Genomic DNA, 20,261 nt, shown 5'->3' on the forward strand with positions numbered 1-20,261 from the left:
GCAGGGCATCGGGAGAGGAACTAGAGGAATTTTATTAAAGCTGGATAGATAGAACTCTTCCAGATAATGTGTGTGCTTGTTAGAGAAGTCTTGTGTTACAGGGTTGACTGAGGGCTACGTGCCAGGAGAATAAAAATGATGCTGATTGATCCAGTATCAGAATCCAGGGAATGAATGAAAAGTCCTTGGCAGTTTATAAAGGTCATTTTATTTTTTTTTTTTTAATTTTTTTTTTTCTTCTGAAGTTCTTCAAATCAGACAGTTATTTTGTTAATGTAACATCTAAAGCTATTGTGCTACATATAATGTCCCCTCTCAGCCTGCGTAGCTAATGACTGGTTAGATGGGGACCAGGGCGTTGCTTCTTCTAAACTGCAAGATCCAGAAAAGCGGCAAATAAATATTGTCATATATTGGCATAATTAGCTAGGGTATCAATTTATGTTAACACCCCTAAGGTCTAGAGCAAATAAGGGGTTAATAGCATCTCAGGTGGTCTTTAGCAGAAAATAGGTTGGTACCAGAATCCCTTATCTTCTATAGCAGAGAGAGAGGATTTAAGGATCCCTGGTGGTCTAGGGTCCTGTCTTTCCAATCCCTTGAGCAAAGCATCTCCTTTGCTCAGACAAATGACATCAAAGTATCACTAAGGCTATGATTATGCATGGGTTTTACGCTGTGCATTTAACATGCGGCCCAGTGTTTCATTATAGCTTTAGGAGTACTTGGTGTCATTTGTTTCAGCAGGAGGTACTTAAAGGGCAACTCTGGTGAAAACACATTTTCATCACTGCGCTCCTCACCAGATTGCCTATCATGTTCTGGACGTCTCTTCTGTATGTAGCAGTGCAGCCTCTTGTTTGATACTTATCAGGCACCACCTTGATGTTGAGATTTACCCCTGCTTTCTAATCTGTGCTGCAATTCCCACATTCCTCAGCACAACATCACATAATCAACTAGAGCCTGTGCCATCTCTGCCTGCTTGGAGGACAACATAGTTTGGATTTTCACCTAAACAAGCTACATACCATAATTATGCAGGCTGAACGATCATCTCCTTTATTATAAGTGTGAGAAAGAAGCCTCCAATCATCACCAGTAAATGTGATGGACGGTTGTGTTCCCCTGTAAAGGGCTTGTTTGATAGGGTCCATCATTATGTGACTGAAAATGACCTTTTGAGAGGAGCATGAAGCCAAGTAAATTTCAGATGGCTAGAACGAGATCACATGACCATCCGAGGAGAAGAACTCAAGGACGTTTCAGATGGAAAGGAATAAGTAAACCAGGTATTACTAGCTGACTTCTGTAGCTAGTTCTTCAGTGTGGAGTAAATATATGGAGTGGCACTTTAAGGATGTTAAGAAACAGGACTCTAGAATAGCAGAGATGCTGATGACATTACCGTAATCATACTGATCCATAAAATAAAGTAAACCCAATATTTATACTCCACAGTGTAAACACAAAACCCAGTAAATTGCTAAAGTGACAGTTGGTGACAACTGACTAATGTTAGAGTATGTCCACACTAGAGGTAACTTGCAGCAGAAAAATAAAAACACAGTAGAATTCGATCCTAACATGCAGATTTTGCTGCGAACTGTAAGGCTGGGTTCACACAGGGCGGATTTGCCGCGGTTTTGCCGCGGATTGCTGTTACATATCTGCACTGCGGCAAAACCGCTGCGTTTGCAGTGCAATGCAGCACAAATGAGATTTGCCAAAAAGCTGTTCTTATAGGACGGATTTTTTTCCGCAGAGCCGCAGTGTGGAAATGCAACTGCATCGCGGTTTTAAAAGATGCAGCATGTTCATTCTTTGGTCTTTTCCGCAGCGCTTTTTTGTCCATAGACCTCTATGGACGCAGCCAAAACCGCAACAAATACGCGGCAAAAAGTAAAAAGCGCTGCGGAAAAAACGCTTGCGGATTTTTCTGCACGAAAATCCGCAGCAAAATACGCAAGCCAAAATTAACCTTTAAAGCGGTTTTGCTCATTGAAAGGAGTGAAAATATGCTATCTACATGGTCATCCTGCCCCGAGTGTGGATGAGATTTATTAAATCTTATCCGCTTTGTTGCTACTGTAATATGGTGTGGAGTTTCTGCATGCTTATCCATTGTGGAAAATCCATAATGTATCTGTCAGGTGGATATGCCCCAAAATTAAGCAATGATATTCAACTGCCGCAACAGAATGTATCATAAACTAATACGGATTACACCTGAAATGGGTGATACAATTTCAGAAGCTCAGAATCCTTCCAGTCCTGTTTCTAGATATTTTGCCCAGTAGTGTAGCTTCATAAACCCATTGGGGGGGGGGGGGGGGGGGGGGTTATTATTGCTTTTGCTCCAAAATTCTAGACTTGTTTGAACAATTCATAATTAGTTGCACATGGACAGCCAGTTATAGAGCAGCCTTATTAATAAGCATGTATGTAAGTTTTAGACTGGCATATGAAATGCCATTCTAAGAAAATATCTCCCATCCTATTTATGGTGGTGGATCTTGATGAAATTTGGGCCTGACTGCTCCCTGATGGCAGATGTTGGATTTCGTCAAGCTCAATCCTTTCTTCTGCTGGGAGATAAGTTGTTGCTGTTTCTACATGGGGAGTTTGGGGAGGATGGCGTTCTATGGAGCTCTCATTCAGGCAACAACTATTTTATGTCATTGACCAACTTTAACTTTCGAAAACTGTGTTACAGCTCCCGGAGCAATTAGTGAAAACCACTACTAACCCTACTCCAATTAGATGGGTAAGCAGATGAGAGTCCTATTTCAGCTTCAGATATGGATGGTTAAACCATAGAGAACACTATTTCTTCTTGGTTACTTACGCATGGGAATGGCATTTTGTTTGTGGCATAGATTATAGAAATTCCACTCTCAACTTGTGGTAGAGAACCTCATTATCTTGTGGATGCTGCAGATAAACCACAATTATCCACACAACCACAACTGTCCTTGGCTTATCTGGGTGTTTTGTTGTAATGGGGGGGGGGGGGGGGGGGGGGAGGACTATGGATTTTCACTAAAACTATTCCTAGAAGTAATATTTGAGATTAAGTGGTCATACTCGGTCTTTAAATGGCCATACACCTCGGCTGTTTCCTGATCAAGTATGTGTTCAGAGTAGGGAGGGGGGAAAGTTTGACAAGAAACATTTAGATGTATATTGGTTGAGCACTTCATTGGGTCTAGCCAATGATACAATGTGTATGGGGGGCCTCTCGGCTCGTGGGGGTACGAAGCGCAGATATATGTCCCCATATCACCTAAACCACGTTTAAGAAGGACACACAGCACTAACGTGTCAAGTGTAGAAAAGCAGCACACAGTTGGTAAAATTTACATAGAAGGAAAGCAAAAAAAATGCCAAACATATCCAACACATTTCTCTGGCGAACTGCAGCCAGATCATCAGGGTCAAGACGGTGAAAACGGAAAAGGATAGTGCCAAAAACCAGACTGCGCGAAAAAGAGGCGCCGTATGGTTAAAGCACCTCCACTCTCACAAAAATAGGATATGAAGTGGAGCGAAGGTGAAGGGGTTAACAGGAACTGACTGATTCAATGAGAAAGCAGATTCAGGCTCTGGCGCCCAAGACCCAAGCAAAGATCCCCATCCAACCTGAATATATATGGCTGACTAACCCTAAAGATAGATAAGTGATATTTGGCTATCCCTATGAGAGATCCCTAGTTAAGAGGTGCAGGAGGCAGAGGAAAGAACAAAATAACAAAGGCCACCAGTCGGAGATGTAGATCGCAGGCCTCTTTCACATGACGGCTTCAGTATTTGTAAGCCAAAACCAGGAGTGGTTCCAAAATACACAAGAGGCGCAGATCCTTCCATTCTTCTTTTCCTCTGTCGGCTCCACTCCTGGTTTTGGCTTCCAAATACTGATGCAAAATGCTAACCAGGATGCTGTCATGTGGGAGCAGCCTACGGCCAGTCTATAATCCTCAGACAGGTGTATACAGATCAACTGTGTTCAATGCATGTGATACTTCTGGTCGTTTCCATAGAAACAAGCAAAGTGTCTTGGTGCAGTACTCAAATGAAGAGCCGACTTTTTACTTTAGTAACCTTATTAATCCTCTTGTTTATTTCTACTTATTTGCGAAGCTGTGGGTAATCCTGTGTGGAAGCAGCAGCCTACATAGTACCGGGTAAAACTGTGCATTGCCTACATAGGTGATGATATGCAGCGCCCATTATATGTATTGCCTTTTACACCTACTCACCGTCACCGCTGTTTGCAGTGATGTCACGAACGACGAAGCTGGACTGCAACGGAGTGGAACCGGGTTGTCTTCGGCAACAAATCCAGGTTTACTTTAGGCATGGAACATTGCCCTTTTTGTGTCTGCAGACCTCGGGGTGAGAGCCTAAATCCTGCCTTTGCTGTGATGGTCTGGGGGGCCATTGCATACAATAGTCGGTCACTCCTAGTAGTGGTAGGAGGGACAATAACAGCTCAGTGATATGTTCAGGACATCCTGCAGCCACATGTGTTCCTCTCATGGCAGCTTCTAAGAGGCAGCAGGATAATGCTCAGCCGCAAACAGCAAGGGGGTCACAGGAAGCCGCTACAACATTGTCACACTACCATGCCTGCCTGGACACCGGATTTATCACCATTAGAACATGTATGGACCATCTGGGACGCCAACTTTGACAGCCTACAAGTTTACACGATCTAGAGGCTCAGCTACAGTAAATGTGGACCGTATTCTAATAATAATATTTATTTGTATAGCGCCAGCTTATTTGGCAGCACTTTCAAAGCATGGGGGACATACAAAAAATACAGCAATTACTTGTGGTATGCAATTACTTGGAAACAAACATGGTGGGGGTAATAAGGAGGTACAGGAGAGGGGGATGTACACAATGGGCAAAATGGAAGTGTGGGGAGCCATAGGGAGGGGTGGGGGGATGTTGTAGGAGGGGGAATCGGCTCAAGAGATTTGGTATGCTGCTTTGAAGTTCTGTGCATTGGGGATTGTCTGGATGTTTTGGGGTAGTGCGTTCCAGAGGACTAGTGCTGCTCTAGAGAGGTCCTGGAAACGAGCATGTGAGGTTTGTATTGGGGGGCTGTTTAGTCTAAGTGTGTTTGCGGATCGGAGTACACAGGCTGGGTGATGTATGGACAGGAGGGAAGTGATGTATGGTGGCACAGAGCCATGGAGAGCTTTGTGGGTGAGGGTTATGCATTTAAATATAGTTTTGTAGTGGATAGGCACCCAGTGCAGTGACTGGCAGGGTGCAGAGGAGTTTGAGAAGCTGCTGGATAGGAAGAGGAGTCTAGCTGCCGTATTTAGTATGGATTGGAGAGGAGAGAATCTGGTGCGGGGAACACCAATGAGCAGCGAGTTGCAGTAGTTGAGTCGGGAGTGGATGAGGGCGACAACGAGTGTCTTTAGCTTGTCCGTGGGGAGAAACTGACAGATTTTAGCAATATTCCTGAGGTGCAGGTGGCATGTTCGGGCCAGAGCTTGGATGTGGGGGGTAAAGGAAAGGTCAGAGTCCAGTGTGAACCCCCAAGACAGCAGGCATGCTCTCTGGGGGTTATGATCGTGCTAGATACTGATATGGAGATGTTGGTGGGAGGTAGGCTGACAGAGGGCGGAAAGACCAGGTCAGTTTTTGAGAGGTTAAGCCTGAGAAACAGGGAGGACATCGTGTTAGAGACAAAGGACAGACAGTTGGTGATATTTTGGAAGAATGGCGCTGAGATCGCAGAAAAAGGTGGATAATTGGGTGTTGTCAGCATAGAGATGATATTTGAGGCCAAATCTGCGGATCGTTTATCCGATTGGGGCTGTGTAAATAGAGAAGAGGGGGCCAAGGACTGAGCCCCGGGGGACCCCTCAACTGCGAGGGAAAGTGGAGAGGAGGTAGAATCAGTGAAGGAGACGTTACATGAGTGGTCAGAGAGGTAGGAGGAAAACCAGGAGAGAGCAGTGTCGTTTAGGTCTATTGAGCGAAGCGTAGCAAGGAGGTGGTCATGGACAACACTGAAACGCAATGGAGCGGTCAAAGAGAATTAGTGGGGAGTAGTTCTTGCTGACTTTGCTGTCATCTGATTGTTTGATACTTTTGTGAGGGAGATTTCGGTTGAGTGGGGGGGTGAAAGGCAGACTGGAAGGGGTCGAGGAGAGCGTTATCAGAGAGAAAGCATGTGAGGCGGGAATATACCAGGCGTTCTAGTAATGAGATGAAGGGGAGGTTGGAGATGGGTCGGTAGTTGACAGTATCAGTCAGGTCAGGTCCCTTTACCAGAGGGGATATGATAGTGTTTTGAATGAGGAGGGGAAATATCGGAGGTCAGGGAGAGGTTGACGATGGTGGTGAGGTGGGTAATGACAGCAGGGAAAGGGACTAGAGGAGGTGTGAGGGGAAGAGGATTGGTGGCATAGGTGGTAGGGCAAGCAGCAGAAAGAACACTGGAGACTTCTTCCTCTGTCGTTAGTTCTAGTATAGATAGCGAATGAATGATTGGCGCAGTGTGGAATAGACCAGGATCTGGGTTAACTGTGCAGTGTTTATTTCTTTTTTTTCTTTAAAATGGGTGGCTAGCTCTCCAGCACAGAGATCAATCACGGGGCCTGTTCTTTGGGGTTGAGAAGGGAGTGGAAGGTGTCAGTCATTTAGGGTTGTGGGATAGTGAGCAGATGAGGAAGGCGAAATAAACTTGTTTGGCACGGTGAAGGGTGAGGTTGTAGGTTTTGAGAATAAATTTGAAGTGGAGGAAGTCTGCAGGCTGTTTTGATTTTCTCCACAGCTGTTCAGCACACCTAGAGCACCGCCGGATGGGGCGAGTTTGGGGCTTGAGCTACAGTTGCGATGGTCTGCGGTGGATGGCTTGGGTCACAGGGGGTGCTGCTTCATCCAGGGCGTGTCTGAGGGTGGTGGAGTAATGTTTGGCGGCCAGGTTGTGGCATGAGAGGAGAGAAATGGGGTATAGGGAAGACTAATGTCTCGTCGACCTGTTGTAATGTGGACGGTCTGGAGATTCCAAGAGGTGGGAGTGTCTGGGGAGATGCCAGGATACCTAATGTAGATGTGGTTGTGATCTGAGAGTGGTAGGCAGAGGAAAATTAGGCCAAGAGTGTTGCCATCTCTGTGGGTGTGGGGGGGAGTCAGAGTTGTGATAGGCCGAGGGAGGAGGTGAGCTTTAAAAGCTTGGAGGTGGGTGGGGTCATTAGTGTGGCTGTTGAAGTCACCAAGAATGAGGGTTTGAATTTCACAGGATAAGAAGTGGGGGAGCCAGGCGGCAAAGTGATCCAGGAACAGGCAAGTGGGACCTAGAGGTCAGTAGATAACTGCAATACGTAGGGACAGTGGGCGGAAGAGTAGTAGGGTGTAGACTTCGAAAGATGGGAAGGTGAGTGAGGGAGTCGGAGGATACCATACGAAACCTGTATGCCTCCATGCCCACCCATATCACATCTTGAATCCACGCTCGAGGCAGCTCAACGGTAATAAATCTTCCATATCCACCCATATCACATCTTGTACCAAGCTAGAGGCAGTACAACAGGGTCCTAGAGCCTCCCTTCAGGTGTTCAGTTTCCCGCAATAAATTCTCCTTTTGCTTTGATATTGTAATCGCTTACTTATATCAACGTTACCATCACACAGAGAAAGTTGCATTCAATTCTGACAACTCCTACTAGGAGCTTGTTTTCTTTTGACAATGAGTGCATATGTTCACTTTATTTTTTTGCTGTTATTACATGACATAAGTGTCATCAGGTTCCTCCGCAGGCTTTGGGAGGTTCCTCCGCATACAGCCTCTCTTCTTTGGTAGCCACATAGTAAATAAGTCTTGGTCATTTTTTGCTCACGCATAAAGTTTTGATCCCTTGCGTGATACTCAAAAATAGTTTATAAATGTTTATCACGGTGGTACCAGTTAAGCTCAGGTATATATTTGTCCCTCTCTGAACTCCCAAGAAATGAAGGATGGGCAGCACCAGGGAATCCAACCAGCCAGGTAGACACAGGTCATAAAACCTCCAAAAACTTTATTAGCAAAAGAGAAGAAGTCTAGCATATCGAGCAGCGACGTTTCGACCGCCTCTCTGCGGTCTTTGTCAAGCTCATACACCAAACTCACGGACAGCCTTAAATCGTATATAACACACCCATAAAATCATTGTTAATATCACTCACATGTTGGTACTCCCAACACACTTTTTTCTTTTTACATTTTTTTCAACTGTTTGTATGATTTTGTAATCCCAAGGTTTTGGAGATCGCCCTCTTATCCTATTAGAGTACATTGGGGTGAGGAGTTCCCTGGTATCATGTGAATTGAGGATCTGGGTCCACTGCTTCCGAGACCACCATGGCCATATGGCATCCATGGATAACTCTTAGGAGCTCTCCACACTTATCATTATGGGTTTTGTTGGTTAGGATGTGGCTCTTCTTAGTTTCTCGGACCCTTGATTGCTCAATACCCTTCTTGCACACAAATCACCATTTAGTCTCTTAAGTTGAGTATACCTGCTCTCCTTTTGATTGAGCCTAGAGTCTACTTGGCTTTTCTTGCAGCTTTCTTTTTTTTGCTTCTTTGTTTCTAAAAAATACGAGATATGTACAATTGTAGAATTGTTATGCAGAGTTTATTCTACTATTGTATGTTGCTCGTCCTCACGTTCTATTTTGAACAAAACCTGTCAACGCTAGGTGAATCTATTCTTTGAGTACATCTTGATAAGTTTGATTTTACCTTTTTAAAGAGCATAATTCCTGAGGAATTCTACATTTTCAAGTGTCATTGGTGCCCTGCTTCCAATCTACATACTATCATTTTATTTACCATGCTGCCGTTGATGCCATTTTCGTTCACCCTCCACTAATAAATCCTCATTCTACATAGATGTAGCAGAACGAACTTTGTAACCCGATGGCGCTTGCCATAAAATAAAATGGGATCCTGAGTAACAGCAGAGCTTTATTTTCCTAGGATTGGAATCGTTAATTTGAATGCAGTTGAGATCCATGTCTGGAAAATTAATAACGAAACATCTGTCTGATGGGAGTTAATATTGCGCCTTGTATTCCAAGCCTAAGCTTACAATGTGCCAGGGTCTATTTCTCGTCCTACTAATGTACATTGTATCTGATGTGTGAACCGTATCTCTCTCTCCTTGCTTTTTCAGATACATTGTAATGCGATGAGCCGGAAATAGCTTTCCAGCTGCCACAATAAAATGCCATTTCATTTTCTATCATCCCCTGACAGCCAGACATCCTATTACAGCCACCATACTGTATATGCTCCAGCTGCCTCAACCAACCTTATTATTATCGGTAATTACCGCATGCAAGCCGTTGCATCACACATGAGAAAATTCTGATCTGTAGTCATTCATAAGGACCTCTTCACAACACTTTTTATTATCTGACATAGAAGAGAATGAGCCGGGATAAAATGCCTTGATCTTATGGAGATTGTGTGATAAGAGGCTCATGTTCTTGTATTGTGCGAGTTTATCAGCGACTGAAGGCTGATTTACATAGGCAGATAGAATCTTATAATTGCTACATTTCACACGTCTTCCCTTATCATAATGGTTACAGATTTTTCATACCGCTGGTCTTATGATGAGATAAAGGAGAATTCACCTAAATGGAGCAAGTTCGGAGAAGAGCTACCAAGATGGTGAGCGGTCTGCAAATCGTGTCCTATGAGGAACGGTTAAAGGATCTGGGAATGTTGAGCTTGCAAAAAAGAAGGCTGAGAGGAGACTTGATAGCGGTCTACAAATATCTGAAGGGCTGTCACAGTGCAGAGGGATCTGCCCTATTCTCATCTGCACAAGGAAAGACTGGAAGCAATGGGATGAAACAAAGGGAGGAGACTCAAATTTAGATAATAGAAAACCCTTTCTGACAGTGAGGGTGATCAATGAGTGGAACAGGTTACCACGGGAGGTGGTGAGTTCTCCTTCAATGGAAGTGTTCAAACAAAGGCTGGACAAATATCTGTCTGGGATGATTTAGTGAATCCTGCGCTGAGCAGGGGGTTGGACCTGATGACCGTGGAGGTCTATCATTCTGTTGCTATGGGTGATGCTCCAGTTGGGACCACTACTGATGGACCACAGTAGAACCTGTGTGAGATGGCCTTAAAGGGCTATTTTGAAGGTTTTTTTTCTTCTATTCCCTATGTAACTATCCCCCAGTATATATAAATTTGGCTAGTATTCCTTTGGTTAGTTCCTTTCTCTCCTGGTGTTCCTCTCCTCAGGTGGGTTATGTGCTCTCATTCTGACCACCCGAGGATTACTTTGTGTTCTCTCAAGAAGTCCTTTTTTCAGTCTACATATGACGGTATATTAGTACATGGATTGTACAACAGACTCTTCACAGAGAAGGGTCGTAATTCATATTGCATTTACTGCTGATGATTAGATGCTCCTGTCGCACAGTTATAATGAAAGACATAACTGCTCATCCTCCTGACTGTATACTTATAGTCTGTCGTTTTAGGTGAATATAGAATACAGAATGTAATGGCAATGTCCTCCCAGCAGGCAGAGATGGTACTGGCTATCGTTAGTCTTGTGATGCATGGAAGTGTCTGCAATATACATAGAAGACCTTTAGAGTGTGACAGGCAATCAGATAGATGTGGTTTTTTTTTTGTTTTTTTTTTTGGCTGGAGTGGCCCTTTTAAAAGTAGTCAACCATTATTGCTAGCATATACAACTAATGTCCTATTGGTGGAATCTGACTACTGTGAGCTCCACCAATTGCTACGCTAAGGTGGCAGTGGCACTAGAAATACTGTGCCACTTAGTGCATTGCCAGCTTGACTGATTTTTCTCTGGGCAGCTGCACAGTTAGCTATGGAATATAATAGGTACTGCCAATGTCTGAGGTGAGCCCCAGCCCTTTAGTGTTTTGTAGGACAAAAAAAAATGAAGATTCCAATATTCGAACGTCATGCTGACTACTAGCTTTTATTTCTATAGGTGGCTTATTCACGCTTGGCTTTTAATAAATGAGGTTATTTCATGTTTATAAACATCAACTTTGTTCCCAGCGATGCATAATACTGTCAATACAATATAAGATGTTGGACTTGTTCCCAGTGTGTAACCGGAGGGAGATACCGTGCTTCCAAATAATGAGTCATCGCAGTTGCAGTCAATTATCGCACTTCCTTTAATGGAAGTTCAGAGTATTCTGGACAAAGCTTGATTTCCTTCCTTTTTCCTTTCCTCAATACATTGTAAGCTTTAAAATGCATTTGATTCCATGTTCTCCGGTGATTTCAGTTTGGTTCAGCAGAACCGCAGGGGTTTGGGTGTTACATCCATAATATTAACTGTATTTAGGGGGGGGTGTTAAAAAGAAATGGAAAAAACTATGCCATCAGAATTTGAAAACCCATTTCTCAAAAAGAATGGAAGCTTTAATAAAAGCAATGGGGAACAGTCAAAGGTACTGGAAAATATATATTTTTGGGTGGTTTCACATCTGCGCCAGGGGTTCTGCGTTCCCCCTCTGTTCGAGGAGTGGGAAAGGGGCTTACCCACAACCAAACAGTGCTGGACAGGCCCCATTGACTATAATTTTCCACCCAGTTGATCCAGCGTTTTCAGCTGGATCTGTGATGGAAGCTCCGGACGTATGTGCCGCCAATGTGAAACCAGCCTTATATAGTCCTTATTCCAAGACGATCCCTTTTTTGAAGTTTAAAAAAAGAAAGAGTGAGCCGTGGTAATCTGAGTTCTAGGCCCCCACTGTTGCCAATAATGATAACATACTTGCACAGTATGTTGCTATGTCACTAACTTAGTTGGAATTTTTCTATTGATGATCCATCCTTAGGATAGGTCATCAGTAGAGGTCTGACATTCGGGATTCCCGGGATTGCTATCTCATTGAATTCAATGCAAGCTGCACGATCAGTACGGAAGGCGCAATCTACTTCCTGCTCTGTCCGTACTGACAGCGGTGCTCAGAATCTGCTGATCGGTGGGGATTCAGAGCTGTTGGACCCCTGCTTATCATCTGGTGGTGGTCCTGGTGGTGGTGGTGGTGGTCCTGGTCCTGGTCCTTCGGTCACTTTTATGGATTGATGTTCTCCATGCAATCCTGTCTTTTACCGCTTCTTGCAGTTCCATGATTGACGTGTTCGTGGTGGCCTTGATTGTATAGGGCCATCTTGTTCTTTGTCATCCTGATCTTCTCTTTCCACTGACTTTGCCGGGCGTTAATACTGTCAAGGATAGGTCATCAGTAAAGAAAAAAACTGTCCAAACTCTCCGGCAACCCCTTTTAAGGCTTACCTGCTATACATTGACTTGAGTTTTGGCTGCTCAGTTACATTTTACATTCATTTCATTTAGGATCCTACTATTAAAGAATTTAGGGTAGTCAGAAATACACTTCGTCACAGGCTCGGGTTCTGTCCTTTGCGCCCCCATTGTCTTACACTCCATTGCTGTTTTTTTTTTTTTTTCTTCATTTTTTGGTCCTTTAAATAAATTGGTGGACTTGGTGGAGATGGCTATAATGGTCATGAAAAATTCTGTACTTTTTTGAGATTTTTTTTCGTTACAGTACACTTCTACTTCTTGAAAGGATTTCCTAAAAACATAGTTGTTCAGAGTGTCCTGCCGCTGGAACAGATGTAATCTGTGGGGGGTATCAAAAGATGTTTGTAGCCACTCTCCTGTGTGGTTGATAGATGGAAGGCCCTAAATGTGGAACCCTCTTAGTTCACGTTTCTGTAATTGGGTATTAGAATAGAAGTTTCTAAACCAGACAAGCCCTTACAGTTTAATGAGCCAGTGGATGCCTGTGCAGTACTTAACATTTGGTAACTGTTTGCCTGTGGCAATACAATTAGGATCATGACCCTCAGGACCTAATGATGGATGTTTCTAGATTTTGAGCTGATAACCCATGTGCAGACTTTTAGGTAACTTTATTGATGCTCTAATGCCCAAATCATTCATGGCTTTTGACCAGCATTCAAAACTATCAATTTCAAGAGATCAATAAAGATGCTTGACTGAAAATTTTGTGGTACAACTCTTTTTAAAGTCCTGACCGTCACTTGTGTCAAAGGTCAAGCATGACTAGCTGCTCTACTGTTGTAGCACCGTTCTTCTAGATTTCCATTTCTCCAGCTCAAGTCTTGTATTGTTCCCTCATCACTGATGCATTACAGTAGCCTCTTCTTCTTGACAGACTTTTGTGTCTTTTATCTCCAGTCTTTGATAACGATCTATATATATATATATTTTTTTTTTTTTTATTCCTGCAGTATGAATTCAAAGCTAAGAACATCAAGAAGAAGAAAGTTAACCTGCTGGTGTCTGTGGATGGTGTGAAAGTGGTCCTGAAGAAGAAAAAGAAGGTGACTGGCGCGTTCTCTGTATGTCCATTTCAGTCTTCCTCAGTTATGGAAATAACGGTTATTTTAACTTTCTTTCCAGTAAGTTCTCAGTCATCTAGCAAGGCCTCGGTCACGTCTGTGCAAATAATTTCTGCAGCCCGGCTCCATCATAGGAGCAGGACAGTAATAGTGCTGGGTCCCTTGATGGACGTGAATGACGCCCAGCGGATCCCATTGACCGTAGTGAAGCCTGTCTGGTTTGTGTCAAGGGGTCTGTTCTTTTTTGGGCTTGATGTACTATTTATTTCCAGTAAATTGGATGGAACCTCCAGCACAGATGTGAACAAGGCCTAAAACTACTTTTAAAGGGGATCTGTCACCATCTTTTTGCAGTTTTCTCAGAGGGCAACATAAAATAGTGATAGTCACGCTGTTTACAGCAATACGTCTGCTGTAACTATCTGTGCAGTAGTATAGGAGAAACTAGCATTTTATTAGTAGCAGCCAGACATGGATGACTACAGGAAGTAGTCCTAGATAATCAAAGCTGCAGCTAGCCTCGCCTACCCCGCCCTCCAGGCACTGATTGACAGCTGTCTCTATGCACTGCAATGGGTAGAAAGCAGTTGGTGGGGTAGAGTGGGCAAGGGTCGATGCAGCTCATGAATATCAAGGACTACTTCCTGTAGTCCTCTGTGTGGCTGCTGCACATATACATACAGCTGTAATCGGCATGACTGTCACTATCTTATGCTGCCTTCAGAGAGAGATGGTGACAGATTCCCTATTTAATAATGAGCTTATGTAGCAATGCATTCTCCTAGGAAATGTTGCCTTGTTGCCCACAGAGTTCAGACCACTTTTCAGCCATTTATGGAATATACTGTTTGTCTTTTTTAAAAAACACTTCTGATATACCAACAAAAATACATCTTACCGTTGGTCACCCCACACTAACCAACTTGCTCCACAAACTTTAGCAGTGGAAGTATTTCATTAACATGCAAAGCACAAGGCTGGTTATGAAAGCCTGTGTGCCCGTAGTCGGGCTTATAGGCACAGAGTACAGGCAAGCAACACCCTATTAAAGAAGCTCTTTGCAGCACTGCTCATGATCCGACCCCGCAATAATAGTGAATGACTGCAGCACATGGGGAGCTGATACTTAGAGATTGCCAGCTACTTTTAACACTATGAGCCAAGCTTATAGGCTCAAAGTAGTTGACTCACTGAGTTTGAGGATGTAGGATTTACACTCGCCTTTTTAGCCCCCCCCCCCCCCCACCCCCCCCTGTTGTCAAACCTGAAACTGCAGTGTATTCAGGCACGCTAAGTAGTCACATTTTATGCATAGAATGAGAGGACTACTTAGTTAGCACCCTGTACTCCCCTCAATGCATCCAGTGTCGGGTTTGAGCGCTAACAGAAGAACTGGGGGTAAGGCAAGTATAAAACTTGCATCCATGGACTTAGCGGATCACCTACTTTGAGTCCATAAGCTTAGCTTATACGGACTCCCTTTGAGAAATTCCCTGAATTGCTGATAGAAGTGGAGCCCCCTTTTGTATTACTTATTAGGGATTTTCTAAACGGTAGACAGGTTTGTAGATACATGGGGTGGACAAAAATATGGAAACGTTGTACGAAATGCTCGTCTTGTGTTACATGGACTTATAGATCAAGAGACTAATTTAAAGTGCAGGTAATATGACGCAGACTCCGCCGTGTAGAAGTGAACATCTGCCTGAGCAACAAGGTTCCATTGGTCAGGGGTTTGAGCCACTCAGCTGCTGTTACCAGCTGGCTCCCCAAACCACCCAGAGCAGGGCAAGAGGTGAAGTAAACACAAATTTGTGGGAAAGCTCTCAGCCATGCAGGGGTCAAAAGGGCAGCTCAGTGCTCATGATTAAAATACAGTGCATTTTGTACAGTGTTTCCATATTTTTGTCCACCCCATGTATATATATTAGCATATTAATATATTGTGTTATGAACTCTTTATTTAAAACAACTATGTCGTCCTCTGACTAGTTAATTGGATTTTCATAAAAGTGCATGCGATGAGTTTACATTGTACGGACATTGGGGGTGCAAGTGACCAAAGGTAGAATTATGCGGACATTTTTTATTTTTCAACATTACTGACTAACCATTTCTTGTTCTAGAAGAAGGAATGGGACTGGGATCAAAGCAAGATGATGGTCATGCAAGATCCTATCTACAGGTTGGTGCATGCAACGCATACAAGAAATTCGGTTTGGGCTGCGGGGAAAAAAACTGTTGTAATTAGCGCCACATGGATTTATCTAGTGATGGTAATCTATGGGATTGTACCATCGCTGCATGATCAACGGCAGTTCAACAATAGGAAAAGCAGATCCTAGATAATCCGGCAGAGGAATGCCGAGGTTCTGTAAAACCTCTTTCCTCACGGAAAGGGGAAATGTCTTCTGATCGACAAAATGACTGTTTCCATGTATATATGACATATATTTATTATAGCATGCTGATTTATTGTAGTTCGGGGAACATTTATACATATTTAATCCAGGAAAAGATTTTTATATTTTCCACCTATGTGGAAGTTCTGCTTTCCCTTTTACTTGGGGAGGCCGAGTCAAACTGCTAACGACGATTTGTCCATGTGTATGTGTGTGTGCCTCATGCTCCGCCCCCTGGTGACGTCATCGCAGGTCTTACAACATATGTAAAACACTGATCCTGACTGACAGAAGAACAACAAAGTTAGGGCTCTTGGAAAGGGGAGGACAAAAATAACAAAATGAGAATACAACTAAGCCGCTATTATCTCAGACACAACTCAGCAGTCCTGACAGATACCGACCTACCGCCACCACAGACATCCGGTGGGCTGAAAGACCTGCAGTGACGTCACTGCTGTGGGTGTGAAGTGTGTGAATTGGGATGCATGTAGTAGAGCTGTGTGTGTGTGATGTGTGGGGATCATAATGGATGTACCATGTAGCACAGCTCTGTGGCGCGTTGCGCCACCAGAAACGCTGGTACCATCGTTTCCTAATAATTACTAGTAACAATTATGTCAGGCTTTCAAAATGGCTATCCGTCGCCATGGTCTTGTATTAGCCTATGAGCACACTGTATTGCCAGCTGCTTTAAATCTTTGTGCACTTTTATATAGCTGGGAGCTCCAAATCTCATTGCAATTAGTCTTTAAAGCCATACACTGTTCATTCAATATAAGTCTATTAATTTTGTAATAGCATGAACTTTAAAGTACCCCTCAATCTCTTTAATGGTTTGCATTTCTGACCCCCTTTATACATCTTTCTTGAACGCAGAATATTCTATGTTTCGCATGATTCCCAAGACCTGAAGATCTTTAGTTACATTGCCAGAGATGGGTCCAGTAATATCTTCCGCTGTAATGTGTTTAAATCCAAGAAAAAGGTAAGTCTGAAGGAAGGTTTGATGCTTTTTATTATACAAAATTGTATGGAAAGATTGTTTGTGATGAAGGTCTGGTTTATGGCTGCACATATTGGCCGCCTTGTAGAAGAAAGTGGTGGACAGAAAATCTGTAAAGGTTTCTAGAACTATGTCCCACGTTTAGGCCTTATGTCCACGGGTGGATCGGATTCTGCATATCGGAACCTGCAGCAGAATCGGTCCCTGCCCACGGCCGAGGACACTGCGGGCCTTCTACTTACCCGTCCCTGTCTCCTGCGGGTCCTCATTTATATTTCTAATATATATAATATATTTTGCTTTCCAGTGGAATCCGCGGTCCATCTGCAAGTCAATTGAGGACGGGCCGCGGATCGGACGGCTTCCATTGACTTCTTTTGGAAGCCATCCGTGCAGGTTCCACAGCAAAATGGGGAATGCTGCAATTTGTTTTCCAGACCAGAAGGTCCGCAAAACAAATCTGCATGCTTTAATTAAGCTGCAGACACCCATGTCTCCCTGTGGGCAGCTTGAATTGTGGATCGATTCCACTGTGTACATGAGGCCTTTATAAGGGGGGGTGGGGGGTGGGGGGGGGAAGTTGGCCCAAGTTTGTTGATGTGTTTTTGTGCCTTGTTATTCCAAAAATAACATCTTATCTGCTGTGACTTGTTTAACCCCTTCATGACCATGCTGTTTTGTACCTTAAAGACTAGACACTTTTTAGAGATTTTACCCATGTAGTGGTTTTACTGCCCTATATTTCTTCCTATTTTGCTGCATTTTGTTTCCCGTGACATAAAGAGCTTTACTTTTATTGGGGGTAAAAAGCTAAAAAAATGATTTTTCTTTTATAAATTTGGTATAGTTATGCTAAAATACAGTATGGGAATGGGTTTCTCATTTGGTTTTGGATTACAGGAACGTATACAGCGACTGTTTTGGCTGGCTTTGGATCATTTTCTTTTTTATTTATTTTCATTTTTTTTACTTCGAATCATAGAATGGTAGAGTTGGAAGGGACCTCCAGGGTCATCGGGTCCAACCCCCTGCTTAGTGCAGGATCACTAAATCATCCCAGAAAGATATTTGTCCAGCCTTTGAACACTTTCATTGGAGAACTCACCACCTTCCGTGGCAACCTGTTCCACTCATTGATCACCCTCACTGTTCGAAAGTTTTTTTTCTAATATCTAGTCTGAGACTCCTCCCTCTGTTTCATCCCATTGCTTCTAGTCTTTCCTTGTGCAAATAAGAATAGGACTGATCCCTCTGCACTATGACAACCCTTCATATATTTGTAGATAGCTATTAGGTCTCCTCTCTGCCTTCTTTTTTGCAAGCTAAACATCCCAGATCCTTTAACCATTCCTCATAAAACATGCTTTGTAGAATGCTCACCATCTTGGTAACTGTTCTCTGAACTTGCTTCAGTTTGTCCATGTCGTTTTTTTAAAGTGGGGCGCCCAGAACTGGATGCAGTATTCCAGATGAGGTCTGACTAAGGAAGAGTAGAGAGGCATAATTACCTCACGTGATCTAGACTCTATGCTTCTCTTAATGCATCCCAGAATTGTTGCCTTTTTGGCTGCTGCATCACATTGTTGACTCATGTTCAGTCTATGATCTATTAGTATACCTAAGTCTTTTTCACATGTGCTGCTTAGCCCAATTCCTCCCATTCTGTATGTGCTTTTTTCATTTTTCTTGCCCAGATGTAGGACTTTGCATTTCTCCTTGTTAAATACCATTCTGTTAGTCGCCGCCCACTGTTCAGGCTTTTCTAGATCTTTTAGAATACTCTCTTCCCTAGTTATTCCCTACTTATCTTCTCTACTTATTCCTGTAACATCTATGTACCCATGACATCAAATAATACCTCTGGCGGCCATTCACATGGAGGTTTTTTTTTTTGTTTTTTTTTAATTGCACACTTTTCCACTGTAGCTGAGGCATCCATAGGAGCCCCAATTACAGGGATAAACATCCCCTGTAGTGACAGTAGTCACTAACAGAGCTGATCAGCGTCTGCTAGGACCCTTCAGCTCTGCTGTGCCAGGAGATCTCGGGGTCACATGATCGCTGACTCACGTAGTGGAAGTTATACTTCCACTTTTTAGTGCATAGTGCATCATTAAGCGTGATGTAGCGGGAAAGGAAAAGGCAGAAACGGTTAAAAATTTGTTCTCCCATCTCCTCCGGCTTCTCAGTTGTGACTAACAGCTGAGAACCCGACCTACTCCTGCTTGATTGCAGAAGCAAAGGCTTTAATCCTGTGCTGTATTTTTGCTATCGAGCAGGATTAAAGCCCAGTACCAAGTGTCATAAATTTACAGGGCTTGGTCCTTAAGGGGTTGATAACCAGTTAGGGTGGTTTCACACCTGCGTTGGGGATTCTTTCCTTTCTGCTCCAGCTGGACCTCATTGACTCTTTCTGCTCAGCTGTCTGCTTTTTGGACGGAAGAAAAAGCAGCCACATATGTGACGGAACCTCCGGCTGGAGATCCCCATACAGATGTGAAACCACCCTTACCAGTATACTCAGTTTGTAAAAGTGTCGGAGTTTTGGTGCTTGGCCAGGATTTTTTGCATTTGTAAGAGGGTCGGGTATCTAGTTTTATTCGATCTTTCATGCTCATGTTTCCATTTATTTGGAACAGTGTATGCAAAGAATACAGTTTTGGGCTGGGCTCAGACAGCTGTAATTCGCAGTGCGAGAATGCAGCAAGTACACAATGACATGCATACTTCCATGCAGTATCTTGGCATGTATGTGCGCATAATGGGTGTTGTGTTCGCACACTTCGTCCTGTCAGGATGTATCATTTGGTAGAATAAAATAGCCCTGCATGGAGCACGGTTTCTTTTTTTTTTTGTTAAATGTGGTGGAATCTGCGGGAGAGGGTCCTAACGGTATCTGCGGGAGAGGGTCCTAACGGTATCTGCGGGAGAGGGTCCTAACGGTATCTGCGGGAGAGGGTCCTAACGGTATCTGCGGGAGAGGGTCCTAACGGTATCTGCGGGAGAGGGTCCTAACGGTATCTGCGGGAGAGGGTCCTAACGGTATCTGCGGGAGAGGGTCCTAACGGTATCTGCGGGAGAGGGTCCTAACGGTATCTGCGGGAGAGGGTCCTAACTGAGCCTCCAACGCAGATGTGAACACAACTTTAGTTACCTTTCAATTAGCATTTTATATCCTCACCTGCTGTTTGAAGCTAGAATAGAAACCTTGTAGTGTGATGCATCTTAAGGATTTGAGAACTATTTCATGTATTTTCCTTGCCCGCTTTGTGCAGGATTCTTGCTTTGAGCCTCATGCCTTCTATAGATAAGAATATCACGTTGTGCAGGTGACGGACCACACTGGCCTCTTTATATACTTAGAAGACGTGTTCTCTCTTCTCCAACATTTGACTTTTAGTTTTATTGAGTAGAAACCTTGAATTAT

General features: G+C 43.6%; 1 protein-coding gene across 4 annotated transcripts in view; it reads left to right on the forward strand.

Annotated features, from left to right (window-relative positions):
- LOC136621629 (carboxyl-terminal PDZ ligand of neuronal nitric oxide synthase protein-like) overlaps window positions 1-20,261 on the forward strand; it is a 72,000-nt gene that overhangs the window by 22,407 nt on the left and 29,332 nt on the right. For 2 of the 4 annotated variants that reach the window (XM_066597256.1, XM_066597258.1), the window contains exons 3-5: window positions 13,316-13,426; window positions 15,553-15,611; window positions 16,708-16,816. In XM_066597256.1, the coding sequence (XP_066453353.1) occupies window positions 13,316-13,426; window positions 15,553-15,611; window positions 16,708-16,816 (279 nt within the window). The remainder of the gene's footprint in view (window positions 1-13,315; window positions 13,427-15,552; window positions 15,612-16,707; window positions 16,817-20,261) is intronic. The other 2 variants (XM_066597257.1, XM_066597259.1) reach the window with 1 other exon arrangement.

The sequence above is a fragment of the Eleutherodactylus coqui genome, chromosome 3 (genome assembly GCF_035609145.1).
Source record: "Eleutherodactylus coqui strain aEleCoq1 chromosome 3, aEleCoq1.hap1, whole genome shotgun sequence".
Lineage (NCBI taxonomy): Eukaryota > Metazoa > Chordata > Amphibia > Anura > Eleutherodactylidae > Eleutherodactylus > Eleutherodactylus coqui.